We start from the raw sequence: 25,158 nt of genomic DNA, 5'->3' as shown, positions 1-25,158 counted from the left end.
GTTCCTGGAGGAGTGGCCTTGTAAAAAGCCAATTTGCGAGGAATGACCAAATGCAGCCTGTCTGCTAGGACCTTGGAAATAAGTTTGACATAAAATTAAGTAAATGGCTGATAGCTTGAGCACTGTAGGTGGTCCTAAACATGCTTATGAATGAGGGAGGTCATCAGCTTCTTGACATCTGAGAGATGAGAATCAGTCCTTCAAGCCTGCAAATGCTGTGGAAGAGAGAGCCATCCTTCCCGGTTGTCTTCCCAGAAGCATGGTCCTTGATCACCCTCAAGGTTCATGTTTCATTATTACTGCCACCCAGAGATTACATTTCCACAGACAACAGTTGGGGCAGTGAGTTATAGTATTGCTATTTACAGAAAGGAGGGTGCCACGATCAACACTTATTGCCAGAATTACTATAAACAAAAATAAAATGCATTTTTCTCCTACAAAGTGAAGAGTAAGTTGAACTCATATTTTCCTTATCCAACTCATTAAGGAGTCCTTCCATCATTCTCTTCAGATATCATTTTCGGTGCTCTTCGATGTTTCTTACATGCTGCATCATCTTATCTAGCCTTTTTCTGAGATTTAATGGTATCTCTTGTCACTGCCCCTCTAAGATCCTTAGGGGCATATTTATATTGTTTGCGCCGAATGTGCGTCAAACATTTTGATGCACATTCGGTGCAAACCTTGCCCCATATTTAAACTATGATGCCCGGACGTCAAAAAACCTCTGTGTGCGTCATTTTTTGGATGCAGGAAACAGCCTTGTTTTAATGACATGCAAGGTAGCCATTCCCGTCCAAAAAATGACTTTAAGGCCTGTGCGCCTTATTTATACTCCTGCGTCATTTTGATGCACAGAAGGGGGCGGGCCTTAAAAAAAGGTCCACAGCCTCATGTGTGCCGTTTTTTAATGCCTGGGTGAGGGCAGGCGTTAAGGGACCTGTGAGCTCAATTCCATGGTCTCAGAGGTGCCCTTCCCTGCCCCCAGGGCCCCCCCCTGCCACCCTCGCCCACCCTTGAAGGACACCCATGGATGGGGGGACCCATCCAAGGTAACTACAGGTAAGTTGAGGTAATTATTATTATTATTTTTTTTTAAAGTGGCATAGGGGGGCCTAATTTGGGCCTCCCTACATGCCACTGTGCCCAATGTCCCCTGGGCATGGCCACTGGGCAAGGGGGCATTACTCCTGTCTTTGCTAAGACAGGAGTCATTTCAGTGGGGGTTGTACGTAAAAAAATGGCGCAAGTCCGGTTTGAGCCATGACTTTTTACTCAAACCTGACTTGCACCATTTTTGACGCACAACCCCCATTTTCCCCTAGGCCAGGCTGCCTGGTTTGAGTCGTTTTTTAAAAAACTCTGACCACCCTGCAGCGCCGGCTAACGTCAATCCTTAAATAAGGTGCCAGCATGGTGCGTAGGAATGGCGTTAGCTGGCGGTAAATTTTTTCACGTGAACCAGCGCCAGCGCTGGTTTGTGTCAAAAAGTATAAATATGGGCCTTACTGCCTAGTATCTGATCTGAGCATAATGATCCTTTTTTTTCACCTTCCAAGGAGAGGCCAATGTTAATTACCAGTTCTCACTTTTCTGCAGGCATTTTGGGCCTCATTCTGACCCTGGCGGATGGCGGAGGCCGTCCGCCAGGGTACCGCCGCTGAATGACCGCACCGCGGTCAAAAGACCGCGGCGGCCATTCAGACATTTCCCCTGGGCCGGCGGGCGCTCTCCAAAAGAGCGCCCGCCGGCCCAGAGGAAATGCCCCTGCAACGAGGACGCCGGCTCAGAATTGAGCCGGCGTAGTTGCAGGGGTGCGACGGGTGCAGTTGCACCCGTCGCGTATTTCAGTGTCTGCTTAGCAGACACTGAAATACTTTTCGGGGCCCTCTTACGGGGGCCCCTGCCGTGCCCATGCCATTGGCCATTGGCACGGCAGGGGCCCCCAGGGGCCCCGCGGCACCCCCTACCGCCATCCTGTTCCTGGCGGGCGAACCGCCAGGAACAGGATGGCGGTAGGGGGTGTCAGAATCCCCCATGGCGGCGCAGCAAGCTGCGCCGCCATGGGGGATTCTAAGGGCAGCGGTAAACCGGCGGGAGACCGCCGGTTTGCCTCTTCTGGTCGGAATGCCCTGCGGGGCACCGCCGGCCTGTCGGCGGTGCTCCCGCCGACCATGGCCCCGGCGGTCTTAGACCGCCGGGGTCAGAATGACCCCCTTTATTTCTTCAAGTGTTCAAGTGCTATGTTTTCATGGGGGGTTGATACATGGTCTAGGTCCAACTATCATAGCATTGGAGCATGGTCTTGTATGCCTCCCACCAGAATGCCACAACTTGAGACACCTGCAAGAAGGAAGCAGAAGGTCCTGTAAAAATCAAACCAAAGTCTGATGCTATGTACTCAGAAATCAAATATGTATTCCTCACCTTTTGAATGAAACAATCTCCATGGACTCACAAGAGCATGATCCTTCAGTGAGTCTCTAAGCATTCCCTTTTCTTGCTTTTCAGTGACATTTAGGCCCATATTTATACTTTTTGACGCAAACCAGCGCCGGTGCTGGTTTGGGTCAAAAAATGTACTGGTGGCTAACGCCATTCCTACCCGCCATGTGGCGCCTTATTTAAGGATTGACGTTAGCAGGCATTTGTAGGAAGTTGGCTCTGTGTATACTATTTCAAAGTAAGAAATAGTGTGCACAGAGTCCAAGGGTTCCCCTTAGAGGTAAGATAGTGGCAAAAAGAGATCATTCTAATGCTCTATTTTGTGGTAGTGTGGTCGAGCAGTAGGCTTATCAGACGGGTAGTGTTAAGCATTTGTTGTACACTTACAGACAATAAATGAGGAACACACACTCAAAGACTTACTCCAGGCCAATAGGTTTTTATATAGAACAATATATTTTCTTAGTTTATTTTAAGAACCACAAGTTCAAGATTTACAAGTAATACTTCAAATGAAAGGTATTTCACTCAGGTATTCTAGGAACGTTGAATAATCACAATAGCATGTACAGTTTTGACAAAAATGGCAATAAGCTATTTTAAAACTTGACAGTGCAAAAATCAACACTTCCTGGGGAGGTAAGTAATTGTTAAGTTCACAGGTAAGTAAAACACTTGCAGGGTTCAAAGTAGGGTCCAAGGTAGCCCACTGTTGGGGGTTCAAGGCAACCCTAAATTTACCACACCAGCAGCTCAGGGCCCGTCAGGTGCAGAGGTCAAAGAGGTGCCCAAAACACATAGGCTTCAATGGAAACAGGGGTGCCTCGGTTCCAGTCTGCCAGCAGGTAAGTACCCTTGTCCTCGGAGGGCAGACCAGGGGGGTGTTGTAGGGCACCGGGGGGGGGGACAGAAGCAGGCACAGAAAGTACACCCTTAGCTGCACAGGGGCGGCCAGGTGCAGAGTGCAAACAGGCGTCGGGTTTTGAGACCCGGGGATCTCTTCAACAATGCAGGCAGGCACAGGGGGGGCTCCTTGGGGTAGCCACCACCTGGGATAGGCAGAGGGTCGCCTGGGGGTCGCTCCTGCACTGGAGTTCGGTTTCTTCAGGTCCTGGGGACTGCGGGTGCAGTGTTGGTTCCAGGCGTCGGGTCGCTTGTTACAGGCAGTCGCGGTCAGGGGGAGCCTCTGGATTTCCTCTGCAGGCATCGCTGTGGGGGATCAGGGGCATCAACTCTGGCTACTCACGGGCTCGCAGTCACAGGGGAGTCCTCCCTGAGGTGTTTGTTTTCCGCAGGTCGAGCCGGGGGCGTCAGGTGCAGAGTGGAAAGTCTCACGCTTCCGGCAGGAAATGTGGAGTCTTTAAAGTTGCTTCTTTGTTGCAGAAAGTTGCAGTTTGTAGTACAGGGCCACTGTTCTCAGGAGCTTCTTGGTCCTTTGGATGCAGGGCAGTCCTCTGAGGCCTCAGAGATCGCTAGTCCCTGTTGGATGTGTCGCTGTTGCAGTTTTCGTCGAAGTAGGGAGACAGGCCAGTGGGGCTGGGGCCAAATCAGTTGTCGTCTCCGTCTTCACTGCAGGGCTTCAGGTCAGCAGGCCTTCTTCTTCTTTAGGTTGCAGGAATCTTTCTTCCTCGGTTCTGGGGGCCCCTAAATACTGGATTTAGGGGGGTGTTTAGGTCTGGGAGGGCAGTATCCAATGGCTACTGTCCTTGAGGGTGGCTACATCCTCTTTGTGCCTCCTCCCTGTGGGGAGGGGGGCACATCCCTAATCCTATTGGGGGAATCCTCCATCCACAAGATGGAGGATTTCTAAAAGTAAGAGTCAACTCAGCTCAGGACACCTTAGGGGCTATCCTGGTTGTGAGGTGACTCCTCCTTGTTTTTCTAATTACCTCCTCCAGCCTTGCTGCCGAAAGTGGGGGCAGCGGCTGGAGTAGCGGGCATCTCCACTAGCTGGGATGCCCTATGGTGCTGTAACAAAGGGGGTGAGCCTTTGAGGCTCACTGCCGGATGTTACAGTTCCTGCAGGGGGAGGTGAGAAGCACCTCCACCCAGTACAGGCTTTGTTCCTGGCCACAGAGTGACAAAGGCACTCTCCCCATGTGGCCAGCAACATGTCTGGTGTGTGGCAGGCTGGCAAAAGTCGAGTATGTTTTCAGGGGGCATCTCTAAGATGCCCTCTGGGTGTATTTTATAATAAATTGCACACTGGCATCAGTGTGCATTTATTGTGCTGAGAAGTTTGATACCAAACTTCCCAGTTTTCAGTGTAGCCATTATGGTGCTGTGGAGTTCGTGTTTGAGAAACTCCCAGACCATATACTCTTATGTCTACCCTGCACTTACAATGTCTAAGGTTTTGCTTAGACACTGGAGGGGCATAGTGTTCATGCACTTATGCCCTCACCTGTGGTATAGTGCACCCTGCCTTAGGGCTGTAAGGCCTGCTAGAGGGGTGACTTACCTATGCCACAGGCAGTGTGAGGTTGGCATGGCACTCTGAGGAGAGTGCCATGTCGACTTAGTCATTTTCTCCCCACCAGCACAAACAAGCTGTGAAGCAGTGTGTATGTGCTGAGTGAGGGGTCCCTAGGGTAGCATAAGAGATGCTGCAGCCCTTAGAGACCTTGCCTGGCATCAGGGCCCTTGGTACCAGGTGTACCAGTTACAAGGGACTTATCTGAGTGCCAAGGTTGTGTCAATTGTGGAGACAAAGGTACAGTTTAGGGAAAGAACACTGGTTCTGGGGCCTGGTTAGCAGGGTCCCAGCACACTTTCAAATTATAACTTAGCATCAGCAAAGGAAAAAGTCAGGGGGTAACCATGCCAAGGAGGCATTTCCTTACAGCGCTGCAGGCTGGTCAGAGTAAAAAAAAAAAGACTCATACCAGGCAGCGACGGCGCGGGGGATATGGGGGTTGTGTGTCAAAAAATGGTGCAAGTCAGGTTTGAGTAAAAAATCATGGCTCAAACCGGACTTGCTCCATTTTTTGACGCACAACCCCATTGAAATGACTCCTGTCTTAGCAAAGACAGGAGTCATGCCCCCTTGCCCAATGGCCATGCCCATATTTTAAGGCCCGCCCCCTCCTGTGCGTCAAAATGACGCAGGTGTATAAATAAGGCGCACAGGCCTTAAAGTCATTTTTTGGACGGTAACGCCTACCTTGCATGTCATTAACGCAAGGCGGTTTCCCGCATCCAAAAAATGACGCACACTGAGGTTTTTTGACGTCCGCGGGGTTGGGCGTCATAGTTTAAATATGGGGCAAGGTTTGCGCAGAATGTGCGTCAAACTTTTTGACGCACATTCGGCGCAAACAGAATATAAATATGCCTCACAGTTTTTTTGAATCTGTCCAATATGGGTCTGTAATGTTCTAATCTTCTCATATAACAAGACACATCCTGCAGCAGGATATACTCACAAGAACCTTCTTTTTCTTGATATAATGTGGAAGGTCATTAATACTGAAATGAAATATAAAACCATAAGTCCCTATGAGACACTGTTGAGGTCATCATAATCCTGTGTGAAAGTAGTGAGGACAGTAGCAAAAATCAATGAGGAACAGTGAATCAAAGTATTCAACACAAGCAAGGGTAAATGAAGTTGAGGGATACAACGGGTAACCTAAGATTTAAGGATGAATAATAAGGAACAGGGGCTACCCATTAACCATCTAGAACCAGCTACACTAAAGTAGAATACAATGGTTCCTAGTGGGGTGATTAAGTTGGATAAACAAAAAATAGGTGTTCGCATAACTATCACCATTAGTACACATTTAAACTTGAGAGAACAAATAATTGGTATCAATAGCCATGGAACAATTTTACATACATTACTTTTAATGAATCTTGAGCATTTTCAGTGTAGTATTACTGGGTTTGGCAAATGAGACGCTGTTATCAAAGTTACAAGTGGTACAGAACACCGCAACCCATCTTATTTGCAATCTTCCATCAGGGGCTACATCTGCACCTCCCCTGCGCACATTATATTGGCTACCAGTTTGGAAAAGAATCATTTCTAAAATTTGCTGCTATACACATAAAGCCCTGGTTGGCAAAGGACCTGGCTACTTAGCTTCAAAGCTAAGGCATTATTGTCCTCCCGGGCTTCTTAGATCTAGGGACAAAGCACAGTTAAAGGTTCCCTCTTGTAAGAAAAAAAAAAAAGGCCACCTCGAGAGGCAGGCCTTTTTCTTACCTAGCCTATTCAATTGAAACAATCTGCTGTTCCATATTCATACCTGTTCTGATCACCTTGCTGTTAGGGAAGCACTTACGACAATTCTGTTCTGATTCCTTGCTGCTTCTGCTGCCTTTTGTCTTACCGTCGCGTTGAGATACCACTCTTGGTGTGATTTGTGCACGTTATAAATTAAACTAACGATAACATAGTAACAATGCCTTAAATGCCATTTTCACAGTGGAAGGTCTGTATACCTGTCATATGAGGAAAATTTCAGAATAAAATACTAATAATCCTAACTCAGAAATGGGAGGAACCAAAACTAATTAAACAACTATGTTTAAAGTTGCTAAACATCCAATTCAATAGCAAATCCAGATTTCTAGTACATATTAAGAATAACTTTTAGAAATTTACCCGTTACCTTCCTGAACTTACATATGGCTAATTAGAATAAGCCCATGCCAGCTACTAGCCTGTGTTCACAACCAGTGTGAAAAAGATGTGAACTGCCCCTAAGGAACATGAAATATGCCAGCCTGCATGGGAAGAGATACCTTTGCCGAACTCTTTAGAACATTCAGAGTGAGGTCTGTGGGCATCCTGTGATACCACATTGTCACATCTGTTGAGCCACATGTAACATATGAGGTGAACTTGGAAGGGAGAGAATCCTCCATCTAGCTGCTGAAGGACCCTGCTTTTGACTTGCCACACAGGTTTGTTGTGGATACAGTGCCCACTTCAAACTAAATTGCAATGTTAGATGTGGAACGACACAGGTGATTTCCCTTTAACACTTCCATACACTTCCTCAGCCATCAAATCTCATGTTTATCATGCCCAAGGACTTTTGCCATCTTAAAAAATGCCCCGGACATAGCAGTGTGGGCCTGTTTTCAGTAAAGCAAGCATGCACTACTGGAAAAGTAGGTAGTGTTGTCCCCAGGAACTATTACTCTGTTGTTTAGGGAGTGCCCAGAAATCATCCCCACCCTCTAGCTAGCGCCAGGCATAAATATGGCATCCTGATATACCCCATCAAGACACCATGGGAGTTGACAAAGGATACCAGGCAAACTAAACCACACTGCCAAACTATGCCTAACACCATTGGCATCTATGACCTGTGAGAAAGATCTGAGGAAGTTGGACTCCCTTCCACTTGAAATCCAAGGACAGAAAGATATCCAAGGATCATAGTACTGATCCCCTGACCAGCTCCAAGAACTTAAAATGATGACAAGTGGAAACTGGACAAGGACTGGTCTTTGCTGTTGGTCCCTGCCTGACAGCCTGAATTCCCTAAGTACTCCACTTGAGGTCCAGAGGTCTTTGGACACGTACATCTGTGGTTGTTTGGACACCAAAAGAAGTTTGGCCACTTTTTGAAATCTTTTGCTCCAGAGCTTCAAGGGGAGTGACCACGAAAAGTAGCGACCTTCACACTGAATCAGACAATTTTAGGTTTTTCTGCGTGGAAAAGAGGTATCCTTCTGAAAAATATCAACATCCATTTATAGATTGAGACTTAGAAACATTTCTGAGCTTCCCTATTTCCAGGTTCTAGTGGGCCTAACCTAATTTGCATATACTGCCCGTGTTCCATCTGCTTCAAACTGCACCTCGCTCTTAGTCTACTGTGACTATTGACTACTACTGGCACTTTTCCGTGCTACTTTTACTTAAATCTTTTAAATTTTGTATCCCTGTTCGCCTCATTGGATTTTTGTGTATTTTATTATTTTTTCTTTATTTGTATGAATTGAAGTTAAATTTTTATTGTGATTTCAACTTTTTAACTGTTTTGGTGCTTATTAATGCTTTACATATTTTTGTTAAGTTAATTCTGTCTGCTCTGTGCCAAAGCTATCAGAGGTTGAGCTCAGGTTTAAGTTATTTAAAACTTTGTCTGGATATAATAGGATATTGACTTGAATACCAGTGGTGGATGCTAATGCATCCAAACTAATAAACAAATGTATTACATTTCCAATAACCTGTGCATAATTGATTCTCCTATTCTTTGAAAGAGGCTAAGCAGGAAAAGGCACAATTGCAGATCAAATGGCACCAAACCTATCTCCTGGAGGAGGTAGGTGACACCAACAAATATCCCCTCTTCTATAAATCAATGAACTGATCATCGCAAATGGCTCATTATAGTCAGAAAATTACAAAGCTCCAAAACTGACAATAATGACTCCTTCACATTATTAATGAATTCTACTTTCCAGAACACACTCACAACAGAACACAGAATATTTAACTAAAAAAAAGTGTCTTGTTACTTTCACAAGAAAATAATTAGTTATAGGATAAAGTACAGAATGTCACACATCATAAGGTTATTGCAAGTCACCAAAGAAGTCCCTGACCACATACAAGAACAAGGCTGAAGATCATAGAACTCCAAGGTGACTTGCAGTATCATTGAAATGTACATCAGAACGTATATTGTTTCCTTATGATACATTGCTACACCCTCAGCCTTCGCACAAATGACCTAATTCCTTGGTGTCTTTCTCTTTCATATGAAATAGGTTGTATAGTGCAGACATATAAGTCTCATTAAAAGGTGTAGAGGTTTATAATGTGTAGAAAAAGGCAGAGGAATTATATTTTTCCAATAATGCCCTGTAGTGTTCAAAAACTAAACATGTTGCCATAAATATCTCCTTTGTTCTGATCAGTGTTTCAAAAAAAAGATCAGAAGAATGAACAGCTAGTCTTCATTGCTTTGTTTAAACTGCAGCTGTATGATGTTTTGTGGCCTGCCTCTTATCATGGCTGCTGGATCTGTCAGCAGTCATTTTGATCTTACAATGGAACTGTAATAACATATTCTGTTTAAGCACCTACATCATTTCAGTTTTACGGGCTACGAGAGATGTCACAAATCACCTAAAATAAGGAAATTGGAGACTGGCTTCTATTCAGGGATTTCTGGTTCCCAAATATTATTTTACTATAAACTTTGGTTGAACATCGTACACTTACACAAGAGGCATAGATAACCAATCGTCTTATCGTATCCTCAGACCTAATCACCAATGACTGGCCCCCAAAATTAATTCTGCCATTCAGTAAGGGCCAAGCATATGCTCTCTTCCATTTCAAAAAACTAGGACTACATCTGCAAAACACATCTAATCTGGAAATGTCTGTGCACAACTGCACCATCACCACTGTGATTTTGAATCTGGATTCCTAAATAGACCCTGCTTACCTCAAAACACCAACACATAGCAAATATATTCATACACACCTTTATGTTGTGTGAGATATGGTTTCTTCAATCTGTAAACTGCAAGAAATCAAATGTATAACTCTACATTTTGGTGTACATATGTACATCTGCATTCTTAAAATCCATTGGTGTCATCATCAACCTAAACAAACATATTTAACTCCTTGGGCGCCAAGGACATAATGGTAATGAAGGGGTCGTTCTTCTGGGTGGGGGGGATTTATTTTAGGCCATTTCTGCCCCCCTTGGGGGCAGATCTACCTATTTGTCTTTGGCCGATCTGCCCCCAAGGAGGGCAGAAACCACCAGGCTCTGGGGATTTTTTTTGTTTGGGCCAATAGCACTCAAGGGGAGCGACCCCTTAGACAAGGGTCGCTCCCTTGGGAGGGAACATTTATTTTAGGGCATTTCAGCTCCCGTTTCTGCTCCCCTTGCTCCCATTTCTGCTCCCCTTGGGGGCAGATCGGCCCATTTCTATTAGGCCGATTTGCCCCCGGGGGGCAGAAACCACTTAGGCACCAGGGATTGGTGTGTGTGTATGTGTGTGTTTTGTTTGGGAGGGCAGCCCCTTGGGCAAGGGTCGCTCCCCATGGGGGCACATTACTGTTGGCCATATCAGCCTATTTTTTGAAGGCCCATCTGCACCCAAGGGGGTCAGAAAACCCACCAGAGACCAGGGAAGATTTTATTTTTGAAATAAGGGGGTAAGGGTGTGGCCATACCCCCACCCCAAATAAATGGGGGCAAAGTTGTTCTGCCCACTAGTCAGCAGATGGGGTAATTACCCCCGATCCACACCCCAGGGGGGCAGAAAGTCTACTAGATTCCAGGGAATTTAAAAAAAAAGTGTGGTGGTGGCTACCAATCAGTATAGGCATGGTTATGCCCCCACCCCTACTGAAGGGGGTAACAGTCTTTCAGCTCTGCCCCAGCACACTAAAACATCTTATACCACGGCAAGCAGGAGGATATTCGATTATTTGGGGTTTTGGTTTTACATTTGGGCCATGAGCGTTTGGCTAACTCTCAAAATGGTCTCAATTGGAATGGTGAGGGCTTCACTTTTTGGACTTTGGGACGCTGCCATGTAGAAAAATCCACAAGACCTAGACACATCTGAAAACTAAACATCTGGGTGAGTCTAGGGTGGTGTGCCTCACATGCCCCCAGTACCATTTTCTTACCCACAATGCCCTGCAAACCTCCAATTTTGCTGGAAATCACACATTTTTCCACATTTTTGCGATGGAACCTTCCGGAATCTTCAGGAATCCAGAAAATTCCTAACCCCCAGCATTGTCTCATCTATACCGATACAAATGTTGCCCCACTTGTGAGCTTAATTTTTTTTTTTTTTAAACTGCTCTTTTGGACCCGCTTCGGTTTCCCCTTTTTGGCTCTTCCCTGCACAGGCACTTGGCCCACCTACACAAGTGAGGTATCATTTTTATCGGGAGACTGGGGGGGAACACAGAACAGAAAAACAAGTATTATTGCCCCTTGTCTTTATCTACATTTTTCCTTTCAAATGTAAGAGAGTGTGTAAAAAAGACATCTATTTGTGTAATGCCCTGTAAAACACAAGCCTTCTTCTGCAGCCCTTTTTCCCATTAAAAAAAAACACTAAATTTTTGCTGTATTTTGGCTAAATTCTTAGTCTCCTTCAGGGGAACCCACAAAGTCTGGGTACCTGTAGAATCCCTAGGATGTTGGGAAAAAAGGACGCAAATCTGGCTTGGGTAGCTTATGTGGACAAAATGTTATGAGGGCCTTAGTGCAAACTCCCCCAAATAGCCATAGAAAGGCCTGGCACCTGAGGGGCAAAAGGTCTGGCAGCAAAAGGGTTAAACAGTAACTCTGATCTGATTCAGGACAATACTTTTGCATTACAGCCTCCATGAATCTCTGATTTTACATTAATAATTGCAATTTTGTTATTTCTATACAAGCTGTCAAACACACTACATGTATGGCAGGGGCCTTCAAACTGGTGGGGGGCTGGATCCCCTTGAGGGGCCTCAAGTGGCTCTGGCCAAAAGAAGCATTATACAGATAACAGGGATTTGTTTTAAGCAGAAACATGTTATGGCATTTTTAAAAAGCTAACAGTACTTAACTGCAATGTTTAAATAGGTCTAGAAATATTTAAACATTGCCATTTTTTATCAAATAATTGTGAACATTTCTGAGAGGAGGGCCAATGATTTGTATTTAGCAACTGGGGTGGCGCGGAATTAAAAAGTCTGAAGACCATTGATGTGAGGTTATGCTTTTTTTACCATTTTCTCTTACTTCATTTTATCTCTTCTTTCTTTTCCTTTCCTTCCTATTCCCTACTAAATATAAAATGCAAAATGCTACATTACAAAGTTACTGCTTATTGCTATTCTATGTCTACAGATATACAATGCATATTTTTTGATTTCTCATATTGTATATTGTTCTACTGCATTCCCGTACAATATTTGCTTCTTCCGCAGACACTTCTACTATGTCCTCCTTGTTAAAATATTCAAAAAAAGCTTTCTCAAACACAAAAAACAAGGCACAAAGCACTTTTCTTTAGTGAAAAACAACCGGAGTTAAAAGAATCATCATGTTTATACCCTACAATGTTATTTCATAACTTTAAAAGAGACAAAGGACTCATCGCTAGAAATACGATCTCCCAGAAGTCTATGAGAATAAATATTTGCCATGGACATCTTGATGCATCACAGAGCACTTGCACTCTAAAAATAAAGTTACCTTGGTCATATCCCAGAAACCGTACAAGTACTGATCCTTCTATGGACATTTGTGTACCTCTTTTACTTCAGACATCCAACAACTTTTCACTGTTTGTTGTTTGCTTCAGTATGATAGAGAACATTGGGTAAAGAACACTTGGAGAACGACATACTTACAATTTCATTGTATGTTGGGTTGCTGTTTTTTGTTTTTGCTTTTGTTTTTCTTCTGCTCATTTCATCTGGATCTGGTAAAAGATAAACTTCAACGTGCGCGCTTGGTGCAGATCCATCCTGCATGTGCTAAGAATATAAGCATTTCAAATGTTTTGGTATTTGGAAATTGTACCAGGCTTAGGAATAAAATGAGGCAACGTTCCACAACAATCATTTGACAGTTTCAAAATAAATGCAAACAATCCTTATAAATTATGCACTAACAAACCAAATAATATAAAGAGTTCACGATATTCTAATTACTACCGCCTATTATGTGTTTGTAGCATGTGTAAGTACACTTAAAATTAATTTATTGTATTACACTGACATGTTTATTTTGCTACATTGTGTATATACAAGTGGTACATCAAGATCATCACACGCAGCACCAGTGTCCATGTGTTAAAAATTAGGGTATTAGTTGAGAGATGAGGTACGTACTAACCTCAAATAATAACCCCAAGCTTTGTCAGGGTGAACCCCTACAGTCACTAAATTAAGCTGAACTCAATCCTCTGGCAGCTAGAGTATGGAGGCTTATCTTACAGACACTCTGCAAACTATGTATGCAGTAGTTAAATAACAATAAGGTTAAAACACTATACAGGAACAACCTCAAACCACAAGAAAAAAAGAGTAAATATTAATTAGTAGAATGACACAAAAAATACCAAAGTCTTAAAAGAAGAACCATATTAAGGTATTTTTAAAGTTCAAGGTTCAAAATAGCTCAGAAAAGTGTTCACCCAAGGGTATCTAGTTCAGTTTCACTGGGTGTAAGTTAAGGATGACCGTTATGGATGTCCTGGCCATCCCAGTCCTCCTGAGTTCTCTGAAGCCAAAATGATTCCAGGATTCTAAGTCCCAGGTTTCAGGAAACTTTACGAAAAGTACACTGACACCAACCAAGCACCCAGGACCTTGGAGGCAGAGCCTGGTGGGGGAGAAGGGGTCAAGACTCCCTCCAGCAGAGGCCTGTAGCAGGGTCCAAAGCAGGTGAAGTTGGAACTGGCCTGTGGGGCAGTTGCAGAAAAGTCCTATTTTAGTTTACTGTGTCTCTGTAGCTTGAACGGGAGGTCAGCCTCATGCCCCTTGAAGTACACTTTTTGCTCCTGTGTACAAGAGGGAGAACAGATCCAGTCTTTAGGGTTCTTTTCAGATCACAGACTGTAGGTCCAGTCCTGTTCTGTTATTCCACAGTTCCAGAAGTGATCTGAGAAGGGTACTGGGGATGCAACATTTATGCCAAGTGCCATCCTTTTGGTATGGGAAACTCATGGCCCCTACCTAACCAATGGGGAAGAGTTCCCATGGGTGACCATACCCACTTTTGCAGTACTTCCTGTTTGTTTTGCCACAAACAATTCCACAATGCCCCTCTTTCTCAAAACCAACATAATAGATCCTTTCTTTCCTGTACAAAGCTCCTGTCTCCACCCTTGAGGTTTGGCTAAGTAACCAAACAACCTTCCCTCTCCGGTCACCCAAAGTCCTTTCTGGGGGCAGCTCGTCTCCCACTGGCCGTGGTGCTTTACTTCCTAGGGGGATAATGGAAAGGTGCTAACCTAAGTGTTAGTTACATCTGTCTGTGACAGGGTATGCCTCTTTGAAGTTATGTTCCTGGGCACGTCACAGATTGTAAGATTGCTAAAGGAATAGAACTTGCCTCCGTACCGAAGGACTGTCTCTTAGCTCTTGGGCAAGTTCCCACCTCATCAAACATTAAATGAAATTAAAAAGTCTGCCCAGGCCATAAACAATCTATAAAATGTCTCATTTGTGGTATACTACCTATGGGCAAGTTCAGGCTGAGTAAATCAGTAGCCAATCACAAAAGCAGGACAGGAAGTACATCATGTTATCATATCACACCCAAAACTGGAATGACCTCCCACAACACATCAGAGCCTCCTCTTCACTTCTTGAATTCTGCAAGAAGCTGAAGCCTAACTCTTTGGGGCTTCACACCTACACACCAGCTCTAGCATCTGGATAACCGCACAGGTATTTTGCACGCTATACAAATCCACATAACATAACAATTAACATAATCTGGTGTGCAAGTAAAATCACTAGTAGGCCTGGGTGGAATTTCAATTGCGCTGGCGTAATTGGAGTAACTTTGGAAATTCTTTGACATGTAGTCAATGATAACACAATTACGCTTGCTCACGTAATTAAGAGTAATTTAAAGGAAAATGAAATACTATTGCAAGAGCACATTTAGAGAGCACAAGTTGATGCTTGCTCTGCTCTTTATGTTTTGTTGCACTTAGCACTATTTTCTTAGTGCACAAAATGCATCCTTGTATCCATTTTTGGACAAGAGGGTGCATTTTCTGCTAAGAAATGTCCTCCAAATGCTGGGAGTAAGTTGAGGGAAAATCCTTCCCCAAGTGCACATTTAGTGAGGTGAGAATGTCCTAATATTCTACGTTAACAGTAAGCATGAGCACTAATGTGGACTTCCTATACCTATTTTGACAGGTTGTTATGGAGGCACGTACTGATGAAAACAAATATATGTGGTGATGTATTGGCAAGAGGGTGTATTTCTGTCCACTGCATGAAGAAACATAGGAGGACTCTTTAAGTACATGAGATTAATCACTTCACAGTTAACACTTATGTACAATTACAATCCACAATTAGTTAATAGTGCCTGCCATTCTCCTCCTGGGAAAAATTCTCTGTTTGATTACAAATCTTCATTAACACCTTGTGTGCGCAGGACTGCTGGGAGCAATCTGCGCACACACTGCCTGTGTGCTTAGTGTGGCTCCCAGCCATCCTGGCACACAAGGCAGAAAATCCCTCTGGGAGTTCCTGCTCAACAAAAAAAACTCAGGAGCTTTGGAAATGCTTCCTTAGGTCTCCAGGATGTTTCTCAGTTTTCACTGAAATGCGGATCAGCATGCAGGGCGCACTGATGTCACTTCACTGAAAATGAACATTAAATGACTCAATCAGCTCATTTCACTTTCACTTCTTAGGTGCTCGTGGGGCTATTTCAGCCTCCTGAGCACCTAGGCAGAAGGGAGAGGTATCACTGGAAAAGGAAGAATCTCCCCTTTCTAAAGGTACCCTTCTCCAGTGGATGCCTGCTTAGGGATTGTGCAGGAGTGCGATGCTCAAACAAGGATCAACTCCACTAGACACCAGGGAGGGGGGAGCAGCCCCTTGGGCAAGGAATTTTGCTCTCCCAACTGTTTTAAAGAAATTCAGTATTCCTACCCCCCCAAGGGGGGTAGAATGTCCACTAGGATCCAGGGATTCATTTTTTTTTTTATACATGGGGTGAGGGCAGCCACAAATAGGCATGCCAATACCCCCAATCGTCCCCAGAAAAATAATTGAAAAGTCTTTCTGCCTTCCCCCGGGGGGGTCAGATAAGGGTTATTAGGACCAATCTGCCCACCATGGGCTGGCAGAAAGCCCACTAGACACCAGGGATTTATATATTCTCTTTTCTAGAAGAGGGATGTGGTCGGCCCACAATGTCCAAGGCCATGGCCCCACCAATTATACATGGGGCAAAAGGCCCCATTCTGCCGCCGGGGGGGGGGGGGGGCAGAAAGCCCACTAGGCACCAGGGATTTGTTTTTTTTAATAGAAAGGGTTGGGGCCTGCCCCAGAATGGGCATGCCAATGACCCCACACCTCTCAAACACAAATGAGCATGGTCTTTCTGCCCCCTCTGGTGGGCAGATGGGGGTTATTACCAAGGTGGGCAAGATTCCACTAGAGACTATTTTGTTTGTTAGTGTAGAGGTGCTACCTGCCCAACATGGGCATGGCAATGCCCCACGCCCCTCCCTAAAAAATTTGCACAGTCTTTCTGCTCCCCCTTGAGACAGATGGGGGTTATTACCTCCAATTTGCCTGGGGGGGGGGAGCAAAAAGCCCACAAGACACAAGCGAAGAATTTATTTTAAAAAAAGAGGAGTGGCGTCATGGCCATGCCACATCCCAAAAAAATAGGTACAAAGTCTTTCTGCCCTCTGTGGAGCAGATAGGGGTAATAAACACTAACCACCCGGAGAGCCCAATGGATGCCAGAGAATTAAAAAAAATAGAGGGGGGCTGCCCACCCATGGGCATGGTCACGAATCCACCCCAACTGAAGGAGGCACCAGTCTTTCTGCCCCTCTGCAAACTAAGGTATCTCATCCCAATGGCTAGCAAGAGGACATTTGACTCTCTTGGGTTTTGACTTTACATATGGTCAAGAGAGATTGGCTAACTCCCAATATAGTCTCACTTGCAATGGTGAGTGGCTGCACTTTTTGGATTTCGGTATGCTGCCCCCTGGAAAAACCTACCAGACGCAGATCCAGACACTTCTGAAAACTAAACATCTGGACGAGTCATGGGTGGTGAGCTTCACATGCACCCCACATTTTCGTGCCCACAATGCCCTGCTTACTCCAACTTCACCTGAAATCACACATTTTCCTGACATTTCTGTGGTGGAAATAGGCAGACGTCCACAAACTTCCTATCACGCAGCATTGTCCCATCTGTACTGATAAAACGTCTACCCCACTTGTGTGGGTGCCCAAAGCAGAGTGAACCTAAAAATGTTTGAAAAAAACCGTACCCTTTTGGGCCTGCTTTGGTTCCCCCTCAACTTCTACAAATGTTTGGTCCTTCCCTCTCACAGGCACTTGGCCTACCTACACAAGTGAGGTATAATTTTTATTGGCAGACTGAGGGGAACACTAGGTGGTAAGAAATTTGCGGCTTCCCTCAGATTTGGGAACTTTCCATCACAGAAATGTGCAAAAAATGTGGGTTTCTTTAGACACATTTTGAAGTTTGCAAGGAATTCTGAGTAACAGAAACTGGTGAGAGCCGCACAAGTCACCCCATCCTGGATTTCCCTGGGTATCTAATTTGTAAAAATGTACAGGTTTGCTGGGTTTCCTTAGGTGCCAGCTGAGCTAGGGCCCAGAATCCACAGATAGGCACATTGCAGAAAAGGGGCTGTTTTGAAGTGAAAAATGTGATGAGTCCACGTTGCTTTTTGGGTTGTTTCCTGACACAGGCATTAGGACTATTCACACATGTGAGGTACCATTTTTATCCAGAATCTCTGGGAAATGCTGGGTGGAAGGAAGTTTGAGACTCCTCTCAGACTTCAGAATTATCTATCACAAAATATGAGGAAAATGTGTTTTCTAGACACATTTTGAGGTTTGCTAGAGATTCTGGGTAACAAAACCTGGTGTGAGCCACACAAGTCAGCACATCCTGGAGTTCCCTAGGTGTCTAGATGTAAAAAAAAATCAAGTTTGCTAGGTTTCTCTAGGTGTCGGCTGAGCTAGAGCCCAAAATCCATAGCTAGGGATATTGCAAAAAAGTGTTAGTTTTTAGTGGAAAAATATGCTGTATCCACTTTGCGTTTTGCCCGTTTCCTGTTGCGGGCACTAGGCCTACCCACACAAGTGAGGTTCCTTTTTATCTGGAGGCTTAGAGGATCACAGAATAGTAGAACAACTGTTATTATCAATGTCCTTCTCTGCATTTGTGCCTTCCAAATGTAAGACATTGTGTAAGAAAGAAATTTTGAGAAATGTCCTCTAATTCACATGCTAGTATGGGTACAGACAAATTCAGGGATGTGCAAATAACCACTGCTTCCAAACTCCATATCTTGTGCCAATTTCGGAAATACATAGGTTTCCTTGATACCTATCTTTCACTCTATATTTTACCAAATGAGTTTCTGTGACCCAATACACAATGAAAAACTATTACAAGGTGTGGCTCAGTTATTGGCGCTGGGTACCTAGGTGTCAGGAATAAGACCATGCACGGTCCAGGTCCCGCCCGAAACTCTGCTGCGCGGCTATACGGTGCTTTCTGCGCACCACTTGTCATCCCCTCTTGCTCCAAAGGTGGCCATCATTGTCGCCTGCCCTGTGGCAAAGCTCATAGAGCTGCAGGTTCAGGACATTGGTGGACAAGATGCACTTATCAGTGCTATTCCATGAAGGGACTACACTTCCCATGTTTTTAGAGGCAGCAGCCATCTTGGGGTGTGGCAGGCCTATAAAGCCCAGCCACACCCAAGCACATTGCTCACTATTTTGAAGACTTCGATGCAGTCAGACCTTGTGGGGGATTCTCCAAAGAAGAGCAGAGTTCCTGCATGGCAGAGTGGTATCCGATCGAAGTATCCTTGTTTCCATGGTGAATTAAAAAACGAGTAGGTCGTACTCGTAGCGGTAAGGCCTTGATGACTTCAATTTTGGAGGAAGTCATTACTTCCAGAAGTAAAGCGTCCCTTAGCACAACGAGCAAAGCGTTTCCAGTTTCCAGGTTACAGCGGCCTAGGCGCGAAGATCAAAGGCTTTTCAGTACACAGATGTAAAGCGCTCTTGGCATGACAATTCAGGCGCTTCAGTCCACAAATGTAAAGCGCTCTTGGCATGACAGTTACGGCTCTTCAGTCCACAGATGTAAAGCGCTCTTGGCACGGCATTTCAGGCGCTTCAGTCCACAGGTGTAAAGCGCTCTTGGCATGACAATTACGGCTCTTCAGTCCACAGATGTAAAGCGCTCTTGGCACAGCAGTTCAGGCGCATCAGTCCACAGGTGTAAAGCGCTTTTGGCACAGCAATTCAGGCGCTTCAGTGTAAAGTGCTCTTGGCACGACAATTCAGGTGCTTCAGTCCACAAATGTAAAGCGCTCTTGGCACGACAATTCAGGCGCTCCAGTCCACAGATGTAAAGCACTCTTGGTACGGCAATTCAATAACTTCAGTCTATGGGTGTAAAACGCTCTTGGCATGGCAATTCAAGCGCTTCAGTTCACAGATGAAAAGTGCTCTTGGCACGGCAATTAAAGCGCTTCAATCCACAGGAGTAAAAGGTTCTTGGTACAACAATCAAAGTAATTCAGGCCACATAAGTAAAGCTCTTCAGGTTCTACGAGAAAAAACTTTTCGGCTTTTATAGTTGTGAATGTGAAAGTATTTCTTGGGATAAGCAAATCATAGTTTTCATTGTTTTTTGGAAAGCATGATATGTGATAAGCATATTTAATTCTTTGAGATTTTCTAGGTCATGATCAAGGTTTATGTTATGAATGCACAGATGTTACAGGATTGATATTCTGAGTATGATCATAGTTCAAAGCTTTTGCCATCTCTTGTTTCTGAGGTCGTAGTTTATTCTTGTTCCATGATTCAAAGAAGGGGCTTTGCCCTCATTTCAAAAGGGGTCTCCATTAGATATCGGAGACGCATTTGAGTCAAGAGTCTATTGATGAGTTATATTTCTATGAATGAGTAAATGGATATTTGTTCTAACCTTTTCTTTTCAGATCTCGCTCCCTGCTGTTCCCTACCCTAATTTCCTTCCCCCTGACTGTCTTCTTCATAACTCTGTGCTATAATAGCTTTCTGAGTTGGTGACGGTGGTAGGTGGGCCTTTTGTTCAGCAACGTGCAGATCCCGAGGAAAGGACACTGTGACACTAGGGTCTTGGTGAACCTACAAGCCCTACATATCCACACAACCAGAAGGGTCCCACTGATATATCGCTATCTGGTTTTGAAACTCTGCCAAAGGTAGAAGTAACAAATGAAAACTTAGACACAAATAGCAGTTTTTTTAAACTCAATTTACATTTTTTTTATTTCAACTGTTACTTTCTATAAGAAAAGCTTTAAGGATCTACATAAATGTCCCCTTTCTGAATTCAGAATGATGTCTACTTTTCAGAAATGGATAGCTACCACTAACTGGAAGTAGGTTGAAAGCACAAAATATAGGAAAAAAGGGCTAAGACCCAGTACAATGCCAAAACTGTGTTTAAAAATGTGGGTTTCTGATTCAAGTCTGTCTGTTACTGAAAACTGGGAGGATGGTAATTTTAGTACCAGAAACCCTTTGTGGATGCCATTTGCATGGAAACAATCCAGACACTTTTTTCTGCAGCACTTTTTTCCCTTTTTCCCCCCCAAAACAAAATGTAGCTGTATTTTGGCTAATTGTTCCCTCCACGAGAATCCAAAAAGGCTGGGTAACTCTAGAAACCTCAGGATGTTGGTAAAAAAGTACATACATTTGGCATAGATACTTTATGTGGGCAAAGAGTTATGAAGGCCTAAGCACAAACTGCTGTAAATATTTGAAAAAAGAATTACCACTGGGGGGGGGGAAGACTGGCACCAAAAAGGTTAATGCCTAGTTCAACTGCTGATAGTATTGCATCTTCTGATTTTTTATTTTGCATTTAAACCTCAAACAAGTAATTCACTTTTTCAACCAATCTTCACAAATATGAAACCCCAAAACAAATATATTTTGCATCTAGTATCAATAGGGAAAATATCTGCAGTACACACCTACTGTATTCACATTGTCCCCTTAATATTCTTCAGTGTATATGTGCATCCCATTAGTAATTTGTTCGAAGTTCTGGATAAGACCATAATGGATACAATAGTACATTTCTGTGTATTGCAGAATGTAACACATATAGCTTAACATGAATTGACAAATAGGCACATCAGGCAAAGTAACCCAACGGAAATTAAATAAATTAAAATCAACTGACTGTTAGTTTGCACCCAGCCTTCAAAGTATTATCATATTTCAGGCCCATAGTCCTCTGAGTGGACATGCCTATTCAGTTTTAATATCTTTTATTATTCTTAATTTTCTAAATTTCCATCACAGAACAAAATTCATTCAGCACAGCTTATTTCCAGACTAAACCCTTCGCCCCCAGCAGGACTTTTTTAAATCATTTGTTATAATAATGTCACATTACTTTATCCCTACTTGCAATACAGCACAATTTCAAGTTTTGGTCAGCTTTGACTGTATTTGCTTACAAATGAGTTGTGTGTTATCACCAACAAGTATGCGTGATCACTCCACTGGAAACCAGGAGAACTATGGCCAGATATAAAAAGTTTTTTTACATTCTCATTCGTGGAATCAGGCAGTTTACGAAAGCAAAAGAGCATTTTTAATGTACAAAAACCAATTGGGATTTGGTGTTGTGTTAATGAATCACAATTTGGGTTTGCGATTCAGTTTTAGGAAGAGCATGTTAAGGGCGTCCCTTTCTAATAACGAATCGCAATGGCATGTATGAATGTTTTGAAACCGAAATGCAGTTGCAAACATTCACAATTTACCCCCTACTTCAATTTAGTGGTAACCCATTTGTAAAAACATTTTTTAGAGCATGCAGTGTGCCCATAGGCCACTGACCACTCTTAAAAAATTAGAAGAAAACTTCTAATTTTTCTGTTTGAAATGTATCCCAGTTTCCTTTGAGGAAAATGGACTGTATTTAAAAAAACTTTATTTTTTTAAAAGCAATCACAGACATGGTGGTCTACTGACCCCAGAAGGCCACCATACTTTTGATTTTTGCAATTCCCAATAAATTGCAATCTGAGACCTACCTCAATAATATTCATTAGGTATACCTATTTGCGACCCACTGGGAATCGCGAAACCTGTTAAACACACTGTACTATATTTGTGTTTGCGATTACCAAATAGCGAATTACAAAAAATCACTATATGGTTATCACAAACACTAATGTTTGTATATGTGATCGAAGTTTAGAAAACTATGAAGAGTAAAAGATATATGGAAACTTAAAATAAGTTCTGACTCAAAGAGTATTTTAATTGTTTTATGTTACATAACATTTGGACTTGAAATAAAATAATAATTTGATGGCTGGATGGAAACTCATTAAATAGATTTGTCTGTCATTTTGTGACAGGGTGGTGATTTATAAAGGTTAATCCCCTAGTAATTGCACCAGCATTGGACACACGGTACAGAGATAGAGTGCAGGGAAGTGTAAATCATTTGGTAAAATAAATTCAACTTAATCCTCAGCATTCATAATCTGATGTAAGAAGATTGAGTCCAAGTGTCCTTCAAATTTGCATAACAATTATTTTGTATGTACATACATGCTGATGTTTAAAATAAATGAGTACTTACAATATTCTTTATGTGTTTCAACAAAATGGTCAGCTTTTGATTTTCATGAGATATAAGTAACTGGACACATGGGTACTTCAGAAACGATGTGTGGCCTTGAAAAAGCAGGAGTGGTTTAAGATTGGTTAAACAAATTAGCCTTTTGTATACCTTTGGCTAGTCTCTTTCGTAATTATTACACATTTACCAATGGATAAAGCTATGAGAAACTGATCTAATTGGCATTGCCTTACAACCAATACCACAAATATAAACAGATTTCAGTAAGTAAAATGTTGGCCCATGTTTGGTAGCTCGGCCTAAGCAAAAGGCACTCACGAGAGAAAGTGCATGTATGTGAAGTGCTAAGGGAAACATCATCGCAAAAACAGAGCAAAACTTTTTTTTTTAAATGTCAATTTCCACATCTAGTGTAAGAACAGTTTTAAAATTGTCTAAGAAAAGTAAAGTGGATAAGGGGCTGGCAATACATTTCTATAAAGATTAAACACAAAAAAACAATTAACATTTTTGAAAGCAACTTTGAAAACTTGACTAGAAACACCCCAGTCTAGAATTTGTCTCAGATACAAATCGGAATTTCATTTTTGTTCTTACAAACACTGATAGAGCTCATAAGGCTTACTCAGTGTCAGCCTTGGTGCTGTATCGAATTTCTGTTCTACAAAGCTGGATATCTCGTGTCAGATATGGTGTCACAATTCAAAATACTAATAGTAAGGCAAATTCACATTTGGTAACAGCTGCTGAGCCATGCAGGCACTGTGGCTTGACCATCACACCACTTCCCACTTTGAGTATGATACTACAGTTCAACTTTTAAAAATATGTAGATAATTTATTCTTTAGCCCCTTCGCAGCCAAGGACCTAACTGTTACGTCCTTGGCTGAGGCGCTGAGGCACCAAAGACTTAACCGTTACATCCGTGGACCGGCTAATGGTGGGAGCGCCCCCAGGGCAGGGATGGAAGGGGAATCACACTTTATTTTTAAACCATTTCTGCCCCTGGGGCAAATCGGCCTATAGGCACCAGGGTTTTTTTTTTTATGTTTGTGTTTATTTTTTTATATGTGGGGAGCGACCCCTTAGGCAAGGGTCGCTCCCCTGGAGGCAAAATTAACACAAGGCCATTTCTGCCCCCCTTGGGTGCAGATCAGCCTATTTGTATTAGGCCAATCTTCCCCCAAAGGGGGCAGAAACCACTAGACACCAGGGATTTTTATTTTTTTGCATCAATTTCACGCAAGGGGAGCGACGCCATAGGCAAGGGTCATTACCCTGGGGAGCAAATGTATTTTACGCCATTTCTGCTTCCCTTGGGGGCAGATCAGCCTATTTCTATTAGGCGATCTGCCCCCGGGGGGCAGAAACCACTTAGGCACCAGTGATTGGTGTGTGTGTATGTGTGTTTTTTGGGGGGCAGCCCCTTGAGCAAGGGTGACTCCCCATGGGGGCACATTACTGCTGGCCATATCTGCCCCTCTTGGGGACAGATCAGCCTATTTTTGGAAGGGCCATCTGCCCCCAAGGGGGAAGAAAGCCCACCAGAGACCAGGGTTGATTTTTTTTCAAAATAAGAGGGTAGGGGTATGGCCATACCCCCAACCCAAAAGAAATGGGGCCGAAGTTGTTCTGCCCATCAGTGGGCAGTTGGGGCAATTACCCCTGTTTCACACCCGGGGGGGGGGCAGAAAGTCTACTAGATGCCAGGAAAAAAAAATAAAAAATAGAGAGGTGGTGGCTACCAACCAGTATGGGCATGGTTATGCCCCCACCCCAACTGAGGAGGTAACAGTCTTTCAGCTCTCCCCTCGCACAGTAAAACATCTTATCCCACAGCAAGCAAGAGGACATTTGAATATTTTGGGTTTTGGTTTTACATTTGGACCATGAGAGCTTGGCTAACTCTCAAATTCGTGCAACTTGGAATGGTGAGGGCTGCACTTTTTGGACTTTGGGACGCTGCCATGTAGAAAAATCCACAAGACCTAGACACATCTGAAAACTAAACATCTGGGTGAGTCCAGGGTGGTGTGCTTCACATGCACCCGCACCATTTTCTTACCCACAATGCCTGCCAAACCTCCAACTTTGCTGGAAATTACACATTTTTTCTTAACTTTTGTGATGGAACCTTCCGTAATCTGCAGGAATCCACAAAATTCCTACAAACCAGCATTGTCTCATCTATACTGATAAAAATTCTGCCCCACTTGTCAGCTTAAAAATGTGTTTTTTCAAACTGCCCTTTTGGACCCGCTCTGGTTCCCCCTCAATTTCCACATGTTTTTGGCCCACCTACACAAGTAAGGTATAATTTTTACCGGGA

The 25,158-nt window shown here is 43.6% G+C and overlaps 1 protein-coding gene across 2 annotated transcripts in view; it reads right to left on the bottom strand.

The window, feature by feature from the left end:
• Positions 1–25,158, bottom strand: part of PIK3C2G (phosphatidylinositol-4-phosphate 3-kinase catalytic subunit type 2 gamma) — a 2,001,768-nt gene that overhangs the window by 10,422 nt on the left and 1,966,188 nt on the right. For both annotated transcript variants that reach the window (XM_069228485.1, XM_069228486.1), the window contains exons 31-32: positions 22,829–22,923; positions 12,800–12,925 (exon numbers count right to left, since the gene is read on the bottom strand). In XM_069228485.1, coding sequence (XP_069084586.1) covers positions 12,800–12,925; positions 22,829–22,923 — 221 coding nt within the window. The remainder of the gene's footprint in view (positions 1–12,799; positions 12,926–22,828; positions 22,924–25,158) is intronic.

This window comes from Pleurodeles waltl, chromosome 4_1 (genome assembly GCF_031143425.1).
Source record: "Pleurodeles waltl isolate 20211129_DDA chromosome 4_1, aPleWal1.hap1.20221129, whole genome shotgun sequence".
Lineage (NCBI taxonomy): Eukaryota > Metazoa > Chordata > Amphibia > Caudata > Salamandridae > Pleurodeles > Pleurodeles waltl.
The sequence above is the reverse complement of the archived record's forward strand: the minus strand, read 5'-3'. Positions and strand labels throughout refer to the sequence as shown.